The sequence below is a fragment of the Neophocaena asiaeorientalis genome, unplaced genomic scaffold, assembly GCF_003031525.2.
Source record: "Neophocaena asiaeorientalis asiaeorientalis breed wild unplaced genomic scaffold, Neophocaena_asiaeorientalis_V1.1 scaffold1186, whole genome shotgun sequence".
NCBI classification, from domain to species: Eukaryota; Metazoa; Chordata; class Mammalia; order Artiodactyla; family Phocoenidae; genus Neophocaena; species Neophocaena asiaeorientalis.
In genome coordinates this window covers 757,815-767,376 of record NW_020173974.1, presented here as the reverse complement: position 1 = coordinate 767,376, position 9,562 = coordinate 757,815, and the positions used below count along the sequence as shown (strand labels likewise).

Here is a 9,562-nt window from a genome sequence, read left to right as displayed (position 1 = left end):
ATGCCTCAGTGCCTTCTGTGAGCTGGAATTTCTCGCTTGCTTTGGGATCCCGGGTGGGGGTGGGAGGGGTGCTTTAGTTCCGAGAAAACTGAGTCTCAGAAAGCTCCTGGATTCACAAATGGCCAATATGCGGTTGGAGCCAGGTCTTCTGGGTAGATGGCCCAAGGTTCAGTCCCCCTGCAGCATGCCAGTGAGATAGTAGGTTGAATCACAGGAGACTGCTGGCTCTCATAGCACAGGGAGATCAGGTCGGTGCTTTGTGACCACCTAGAAGGGTGGGATAGGGAAGGTGGGAGGGAGGGAGACACAAGAGGGAGGGGATATGGGGATATACGTATGCATATAGCTGACTCAGTTATACAGCAGAAACTAACACACCATTGTAAAGCAGTTATACTCCAATAAAGATGTTAAAAAAGAAAAAAGAGAGAGAGGGAGAAGGCAGCATCTTAAACTCAAAAAAAAAAAAAAAAACAGATTATCAGCAATTTCATGTGGTTCAACCTAATATGAATGGCAAGTGAAGGTGCCCTACCTGCTTTTCTTACTTGGGTTTGAAACAGTTTTCAGAACGGGTCTGAGGGACTGCCCACTCCTCCTCTCCTTGGACAAGCTCCCCAAACTCCACACGCCAATCTTGCCTCATGTACCCCCTCCCCCGCAGGAGCTGGCCTCAGACCCGGGCTTCCTGACCACTATGCTGTGCGGGCTGGGCGGCTTCTCGCTGCTGCTGGGCCTGGCTTCCCGCGAGCAGCGACTGCAGCGCTGGACGCGTCCCCTGTCGGGCCTCGTGTGGGCAGCGCTGCTCGCGCTAGGCCTCGGCTTCCTCTTCACCGGGGGCGTGGTGAGCGCCTGGGACCAGGTGAGGCAGGCCGAGCAGTGGGGAGGGGACTCCCGGGCCTCCGACGCGCACTCAGGCCCCGAGGAGCAGCGCAGCAGTGTAAGCGTGCAACTTCCCGCGCCCGTCTCCCCCAGGTGTCCTTTTTCCTTTTTGTCATCTTCACCGTGTACGCCATGTTGCCCTTGGGCATGCGGGACGCCGCCGCCGCGGGTCTCGCCTCTTCACTCTCACACCTGCTGGTCCTCGGGCTGTATCTTGGGCCTCAGCCGGACTCACAGCCCACGCTGCTGCCGCAGGTGAGCACGCGCGGAGCACAGGCAGCGTCCGAGGCTGGCTCCGCTGGGCGCTACTTGCTACCTCTGGGCATTCACCAACCGTTTTGATGAGCTGTGACTCCAAGGCACTGCGCAACGCTGGGCGCAGGGTACAAACACAGACCCCGACCGTGCCCTCGTGGAGCTGGTACAGAGCGCAGCGCCAGAAGAGGGCTCTGGGCCCACGGGGAAGGGAGCTCGCCAGGAGACTGGGGTGGTGGGGACAGATGTGGATGACGGAACCATCGCAGAGAATGTAAAAATTGGAGCTTGAGTAGTGCTGTGCTGCGGCGCGGGTGGGGATGGTGGAGTAGTATTCCCAGCAGAGGAAACGTACGTGCCAAGGTTTCTAGACCTAAGAGGCCGTGTTGGTGCAGCAGCCAAGAGTCTGCTTGGGGCGGGGGGAGGAGCAGTGCCCCCTATGGGTCCCACAGTGTGGCACCCGTTGCCTCGAAATACTTCGGTCTCTTAACTGCAGAGTTCTCCTCAGCCCTCTCAGAGACCAATCCAGCTACACACAATAGCCCGCCGACCCCGGGGTCCAGCGCCCTCTGAGGCTGACCCTTCCCCACAGCTGGCGGCAAACGCGGTGTTGTTCCTGTGCGGGAACGTGGCCGGAGCATACCACAAGGCGCTGATGGAGCGCGCGCTGCGCGCCACGTTCCGGGAGGCGCTTAGTTCCCTGCACTCCCGCCGGAGACTCGACACCGAGAAGAAGCACCAGGTCTGCTGGGCCCGGGAGGCCGGGAGGGACCGGGGCTCGGAGGGGGGAGTTGTTTAGATCGCACAACCGGGCTCTGGAAGCTGAATGACTTTGGGAGGGTCGCTTGACCTTCTGTTTCCTCCTTTGTAAAATGTGGCTATCACCCACCTTGGAAGGCCGCTGTGAGGCTCAAGCAAACTGAAGCTTGTGGAAGCATTTTAGAACGTTGTGATACTAAACAAAGGGCTCTAACTCCGGTATTGGTGCTGGAAGTTCAGTCCCTAAAGGTGATCAGTGCAGGGCAGGGGTGGAGCCAGGCTGTAGGTGGTGGGGGGAGGACCTGGGCCAGCGCCCTGGGAACACCTCTGGGGCTGGGGAAGTCTGTGGGCTCCTAAGGGTTTGGGGGCGCTGAGGCTCCTGGTTTTAGGGGTAGGAGTGTTGGTGCTTATAGTCACCTCCCCCAGGAACACCTTCTCTTGTCCATCCTTCCCGCCTACCTGGCCCGAGAGATGAAGGCGGAGATCATGGCACGGCTGCAGGCTGGACAGGGGTCACGGCCAGAGAGCACCAACAACTTCCACAGCCTCTATGTCAAGAGGCACCAGGGAGTGAGGTATAAGGAAGGATGGCAGATGGGAGGGGACGTGGGCTGAGACCCCAGCCCCACTGACGCAGTCTGCTCTGCCCAGTGTGCTGTATGCTGACATCGTGGGCTTCACGCGGCTGGCCAGTGAGTGCTCCCCTAAGGAGTTGGTGCTCATGCTAAACGAGCTCTTTGGCAAGTTCGACCAGATCGCCAAGGTCAGAGGGGGCTTCCTTCCCCACCTTCAAACTCCCCACCCTGGAGAGCCCCTTCCGAGGGAAAATCCTGCCTTATAAGATCCCAGTCCCACTTCCAAGTCCGTGTGGGCGCCCAGATACTCCACTGCAGGTAGGAAACCCTCTCACATCTCCCCAGGTATGGAACTGCTCACTGCACACTTCAAACCTGGAGAGACCTTTCAACATCCTCACAGATGCCCCAACCACAACACCCCCAAACAGGCTCTGAGCCCCAGCATAGGTGTCTCTGGACACTGCAACCAAATCTAGATAGATTTTTCTGATGCGCTAACATTAGGAGGCCCTTCCAAGGGAAACCTCTGCCCTCTGCATCCTCAGCCCAGCTATCTTCTCAGTCCCCAGGGATGCCCCTAAGCAACTTAATCTTGGGTGTCCCCCCAAAAAAACCCTCAATCCTGAGGTGACTTTCATGTGCTCAAATCTGGATACACGCTACACATGCCAAAGGTGGAGAGAGCCACAGACATCCCAACCTTTCAGAAGCCCTTCTGAGAAAGACACCCACATAGGAGACCTCAGCCAGCCCCGTATCAAGTTAAGAGAGTCCCTAGATCTGACCTAGACAATCCCAACCTCAGAAGTTCTTCAGGAATACCACATTTGCTCCCACTTTTCCCCAACTCCCTCCTGCCTCCTTTGACCACTAACCAGGTGACCCCCTCCCCCTGTACACCCTTCCCCCAGGAGCATGAATGCATGCGGATCAAGATCCTGGGAGACTGTTACTACTGTGTCTCCGGGCTGCCGCTCTCGCTGCCAGACCACGCCATCAACTGCGTGCGCATGGGGCTGGACATGTGCCGGGCCATCAGGTCAGCTCGGGTGGGCAGGATGGATGTGGGGTGGGGGCGGGTAGGGTAGTGGAAGTCATCCCGGAGAGAGGGAGGGGTGCTGCATGGGTAGGGCTGAAGGCAGCGCTCCGACTGGTCTCCACACACTCTGCTCAGGAAACTTCGGGCAGCCACCGGCGTGGATATCAACATGCGTGTGGGTGTGCACTCGGGCAGCGTGCTCTGCGGGGTCATCGGGCTGCAGAAGTGGCAGTATGATGTCTGGTCCCATGACGTCACTCTGGCCAACCACATGGAGGCGAGTGGAGTGCCAGGGTGAGAGCTGGGGCTCCAGCAGGCTATAGCAAGAGCCCAGTCAGGCCTCCCACATGCCTGGTTTTCATAGTTCTTTAAAATGGGCACGTTCCCAAGTGGGGCTCAGAGAGATCCTGGGGTACAGGGAGGGGAGCTGGGAGACACCTCCTGTAGCACAGGGCCTTGCTTGAAGTCAGACCTCCAGGAGCGATCCTCGAAAGAAATGAGAGATTTGGAAGCCCTCCCTTCTGATTCCCACTGCCCCCTCCTTCCAGACGAGTACATATCACAGGGGCTACGCTGGCACTGCTGGCAGGGGCTTATGCTGTGGAGGATGCAGCCATGGAACACGGGGACCCATACCTTCGGGAGCTAGGGGAGCCGACCTACCTTGTCATCGATCCCCGGGTAAGAGCCCAGCCTGGACCCCATGGGCTGGCCCACCCTAACCATCCACAGCCAACGGGCCTGATCTCTTCCATGCCAGAGACTGAGCTCCTATGTCCTGAAGTGTGTATCGTGGGGGAGGGGACACAAGCCTTTAAGGGGTGTGGGGAGAATGGGGAAGGGTCTGTGATCTTGACTCTCAGCCCTCATGTGCCCCAGGCTGAGGAGGAGGACGAGAAGGGCACTGCAGGCGGGTTGCTGTCCTCTCTTGAGGGCCCCAAGATGCGTCCATCACTGCTGATGACCCGCTACCTGGAGTCCTGGGGTGCAGCCAAGCCTTTCGCCCACCTGAGCCATGTGGAGAGCCCTGTGTCCACCTCCACCCCTCTCCCGGTACGTGCACCTCCTTCATGAGCCCAGCACTTACGTAAACCCACCCCCATTGCCCACTTCCAGCCCCTCCCGCCCCCACCACTAGTGAGTCACTTGACGTCACGAGGTCCCGAACTTTCTGGTCACCCTAGTTACTGGTTCAGGACCTTCCTTGCCCTTCTTTCCGGAGAAAGGGCAAAGATGACTGCCCTCAGAGACGACCCAAGATCCCACAGACGCTGTGTCCCTTGCTACCCAGCCTCTACTCAGGAAAGCCCCTTCCCCTGGTACCCTACTTCCTCCTCACTCTGAGGCCAGTGGTGCACACCTATTCCCACCACGAAGTGTCTCTGTTTAGCTCAGTCCTGCGACTGCGCGCTCTCTTCTTCAGTCCCCTCTGGGACCCGGAAGGCGGGGCCAATCGCTTGTTGCCCCTACTCTCCAGCACTTGTATACAGATAAAATGAGGTGACAGTGAAAATCTCTCATGGCCTTGAAGAAGGAAATCACCATGAGTGGGCGGGAGGGGGGAGGGAGAGAGGGGAGCCGGCCTACCCCTCCTCTGGGGTAAGTTAGAGCAGGGCCAGTTACTGGCTGACCTATACATAGCACTTCAAGGTAGTCAGTGATTCACCAGCTGCCGGAGGAGCCTGGATCTCCTCCACCAGCCGACTCTTGAGGTTGGTACTTGATGACAAGCGGCCAGAACCCCCTCATGCAGGGACCCAGGCCATGTCCCTAAAGGCTTGCCCTGGGATTACATTCCTCAGCCCGTTCTCCTCCATTTTACCCTATCTGCCCAAAACCTGTTCAGCATTCCCAACCACCTATCCACAGATCTTCCCAGCATCTTCTCTACTAGGTAGACCAGCTTGAATCTATGGGGTGACTACAGAGTACCCTTTCTGTGTCCCATCCCCACTCCTCTCCCATCCAGCAGGAAAGCAGGCCAGAGATCAGTGAACAGCGGGGAGCGGGGAGGGGGTGGACCTTGGCAGCAGTGGTTCAGCGGCTGAGTGCTTAATTTCAACCCTCAGCATGGGGAAGGGAGCTGTCAGAGGGCTAAGCTGGCAGGATGGAGAGGAAGGAAGAGCCCAAGACCCAGCTGACTGTTGCAGGATGAGACCTCCCAGTGGGGGTGGGGTAGAAAGGGGTTTGCCAGGAGCCCAGGGGCTGTAAGACAATATTGGGTACAATCCCCGAGGTGGGGAAGCCCCCCAGAACCCATGCCAGAACTCCCCAACCCCCCACTGGCATGCAGGCTAAGAAGTTCAGGGCAGAGTGGGAATCCCTTGCTCTAAGGTATCTCCTGAGGCAGGACCTCACCAACCCAGAGACTCCCTTCTCAGCCCCTGATATCCCAGGGTCTCATTCAAATGTTAGGAATCCTGAGAATCACACTTAGCCTACTATTAAACAAGGCGGAACTTTGGGGTGGTGGGGTGCTATTTGTGTGGTGGCTACCATCCATCCATTCCTTCCTTCCTTCCTTCCTTCCACAATCTTTGAGCACCTACTATGTTGCAGGCACTAGGTTAGTTCTTGAGAAGACAGAAATGAATAAGACGTTTTCCCTGCCTTCAGATAACTTATAGGCATGGGGCCCGGGAAGGGGGGCGCAGGTAGGTAGTCTGATAAAAGTGAGGATCAGGCATAGATGGCCCCACGCCTAGAACATACCTCTCAATCGCTCTCCGTCTCTCCCTCTCTGCTCCTCTCACATACACAAGGTTTTGGTTTGGGGGATGATGTGGCCCCCTGTGACCCTGCTTCCTTCACATGAGCCAGGCGAGTGGGGAAGGACGGTCACCACACATCCTCACCCCCTTCCTCGGCGCTTGTCTTCACCTGCTCGTGTGCTCCTTCTCACGTCTCTGCACACATTGCATATTCCTTTCGGTGCAGAAGAGACTGACTGTAACCAGGTTTGTTTCTCTTCCTCTTTCCCTTTCTTCTCCATTTTCGTTTCCCTCTCTCACCGCCTCCCAGCTCAGCCTGACCATCACGAAAGGTCAGAGGAGATTCAGAGTGTCCTGCATTGCCATTCCAGTTTCAACCAACAGGGATTTTGGGGGCATGGGGTGATGGGCAAGTCACTGCCTTTGGAATCTGTTGCAGTCCTTAGGGAAGATGAGACAAGGAATCAACAGCCACTCGTGCCTACAGAGGATCCAGGGTTGCCTCCTAAGTGATAGAAACTATGAGGAAATCAGAGAGTATGGAGACTCTGGGAGTCCGAAGAGTCAGGAGGGAGCTTGAAGAAGTAAATATGGTTCGAACCTTCCCTTGAGGGTAGGTGGGATTTGGTAGAGACAGAGGTGGAGATGGAGGTAGAAATGGAGATACACAGGGAGAGATAGAGATAGAGAGAGTTCATTAGAGGCAAGGGAAGCAGCCAGGTCAAATGCTCAAGTGAAGGCCGGGTGTAGGTAATGGAATGCCTCACTGCAGAGAGGCTCCACCATGGTGGAGGACGCTCACCATCTTCCATCTTCCCCCATCCCTGTGTTCTCCCTGCAGTCAAGGCCGGGTGTAGGTAATGGAATGCCTCACTGCAGAGAGGCTCCACCATGGTGGAGGACGCTCACCATCTTTCATCTTCCCCCATCCCTGTGTTCTCCCTGCAGGAGAAGGCCCTGTCTTCCTTCAGCCCCCAGTGGAGCCTGGACCGGTGAGGAGGCCTGAACAACTTTGACAGTGGGGCTGTCCCAGTGACCTACCTCCATCCTCCCTGGGGGGGCTTCTCCTGCTTTGCCCAGATGCTTTTGAGGATCTCCCTGGTGACAGGCTGGGCTCTCACTGTGCAGGAGCCGTACCCCCCGGGGACTGGATGATGAACTAGACACCGGGGATGCCAAGTTCTTCCAAGTCATCGAACAGCTCAACTCTCAGAAGTACGGAGAGCGGGAGAGGGCTGGGAGGGCTGGAGGCCTGGGCTCATGTGGTAGAGGAGGGGTGGTAGGACCTGGAAGGAAGGGAGAGCCTTCCCAGCTCTAGCCCTTCGACTTACCGGACCACGCCCTCCTCCCTGCCCCTTCCTCTTCCGGGCTTACTGCCCCCACCCTCCACCAGACAGTGGAAACAATCAGAGGACTTCAACCCATTGACACTGTACTTCCGAGAGAAGGAGATGGAGAAAGAGGTAGACTTGGGGGATGTCACCATAGGACTTCCCAACCTCAGTTCCTGCACCCTGGGGAGGGAGCAGGCCCTGTGGTCCCACCTCCCCTCCCCAGGTCTGCCCAGTTTGTGACCCTGGTGGGTGAAGGGCTCATACCCATCTATTGAATTACTGGGTGGTGATGGGAGGGAGGAGGGCAGCTCCTTGGGGAACAGGTAGAGCCTACCTGGGGCAGAACTGGAGGGGGGACAGTGAGGCTGGGGACCCACTCCTTGCCTGGGACTGACACTGATGGGCAGCACTGGTGCCCTGTCTCCACCGACCCCCGCCCTTCCAGTATCGGCTCTCTGCACTCCCCGCCTTCAAATACTATGCAGCCTGCACCTTCCTGGTCTTTTTCTCCAACTTCATCATCCAGATGCTGGTGACAAACAGGTGAGGGACCCCGAGGCAAGGGAAGCCCTGATTCTCAAGAACAGAACCCCTGGCTCTTCCAGACCCCTGGCCCACACTTTCTTCCCTTGCCCACTTCCCCTCGGCTCAGGGCACTGAGCCACAGAGGAAATGGAAACATGTGGTCTGGGGAACTGGTCATCGTAGCCCTCATCTTACTATCTTACATCCTGTGGACTTTCTGTGTACCCCAAGCATTTTCACATACCCGTCTTTCAATTCTAGCAACAGTCCCATGAAGGAGGTTTTGTTCCCATTGAGAAGTCCAAATCTCACAGCAAATGAGCTTAGAGAGTAGGTCCTCACTCCCAGTTCACTGCTAGGAGGGGTGAGGACTCATTCAAAACTCAGCCAGATGAAAGAGCTTTGGCCTGAAAGCGCAGAGACCAGTCTGATGCAGCCTCAGCCACTCCTGTGAGTCCCCTGTCCCCTTCCAGTATTGCCCCTACATTATCCCAGTACTGTCCTTGACCCCCTCAGCTTTCCCAGATCATCAGCATGTAATGCCTTTCATCAGCCTAGACCTCGTCGGCAGCCGGTTCAGATCCCCAGGACCACTTTTCCCCATGTCTCCCAACCAGACTGAACGGCACCCTCCTAGCGCCCAGAGAACCTCTTCTGGTTCTTAAAGGCCTCGCTCTTGTCTCTCTTTAGGCCCCCAGCTCTGACCATCACCTATAGCATCACCTTCCTCCTCTTCTTCCTCCTCCTCTTCGTCTGCTTCTCAGAGCACCTGACGGTGAGGTGGGCTTGGGGGCAGAGTGGCGAGCTGGGGCCCTGACCACGACTTGGCCTGCAGTGGGTGCCCCAGCCCCACGGCTAAGACTCCCATGCTCCCTCCACAGAAGTGTGTCTTGAAAGGCCCCAAGATGCTGCACTGGCTGCCCACACTGTCTGTCCTAGTGGCCACACGGCCTGGACTGCGAGTTGCCCTGGGCACCGCTACCATCCTGCTCGTCTTCTCCATGGCCATTACCAGCCTGGTGAGAGAGACGGGGCCCTATGCGCCCCCATTAGGGCATGCCGGACCTGCCAGAGGCTGAAAGAGGACCCCTGGATTTGGGAGGACTGCTGGACTAAAGCCAGGGGATGCTGGAAATGTTGGACAAGTATAAAAGAAAATTATAGTCGCCCACGACCTACCACCTGGGCATAATCATTGTTAATAACACTTTGGTGGATATCCTTCCTATCTTTTTTCTATGTATGCAGACCTTCCTTCCTTACCTTACTCACTATGATTTTGTAAGCTGAGTTTGGCTGATTTTTCAGAACTTAGCATTGTTCCTAGAATTCCATCCCTGAAAAGCACCTTAGGAATCATTCCCCATCCAAGTTACAGAAGCAGAAGCTGGGGCCCAGAGAGGTTAAGTGGCTGGCAAAAGATCACACAGTGGATCCATGACAGACTAGAGCTCAGGACACCCACTCCCCCAATCCCTG

The 9,562-nt window shown here is 56.8% G+C and overlaps 1 protein-coding gene across 6 annotated transcripts in view; it reads left to right on the top strand.

The window, feature by feature from the left end:
- ADCY4 (adenylate cyclase 4) overlaps nt 1-9,562 on the top strand; it is a 16,136-nt gene that overhangs the window by 1,801 nt on the left and 4,773 nt on the right. For 4 of the 6 annotated variants that reach the window (XM_024753251.1, XM_024753250.1, XM_024753248.1 and 1 more), the window contains 15 exons: nt 665-862; nt 976-1,137; nt 1,730-1,879; nt 2,323-2,471; nt 2,548-2,659; nt 3,386-3,513; nt 3,649-3,807; nt 4,062-4,194; nt 4,393-4,566; nt 7,173-7,216; nt 7,353-7,439; nt 7,618-7,687; nt 8,004-8,101; nt 8,774-8,858; nt 8,965-9,102. In XM_024753251.1, coding sequence (XP_024609019.1) covers nt 665-862; nt 976-1,137; nt 1,730-1,879; nt 2,323-2,471; nt 2,548-2,659; nt 3,386-3,513; nt 3,649-3,807; nt 4,062-4,194; nt 4,393-4,566; nt 7,173-7,216; nt 7,353-7,439; nt 7,618-7,687; nt 8,004-8,101; nt 8,774-8,858; nt 8,965-9,102 — 1,887 coding nt within the window. Of the gene's footprint in view, nt 1-664; nt 863-975; nt 1,138-1,633; nt 1,880-2,322; nt 2,472-2,547; nt 2,660-3,385; nt 3,514-3,648; nt 3,808-4,061; nt 4,195-4,392; nt 4,567-7,172; nt 7,217-7,352; nt 7,440-7,617; nt 7,688-8,003; nt 8,102-8,773; nt 8,859-8,964; nt 9,103-9,562 lie in introns of all 6 variants that reach the window. The other 2 variants (XM_024753245.1, XM_024753246.1) reach the window with 1 other exon arrangement.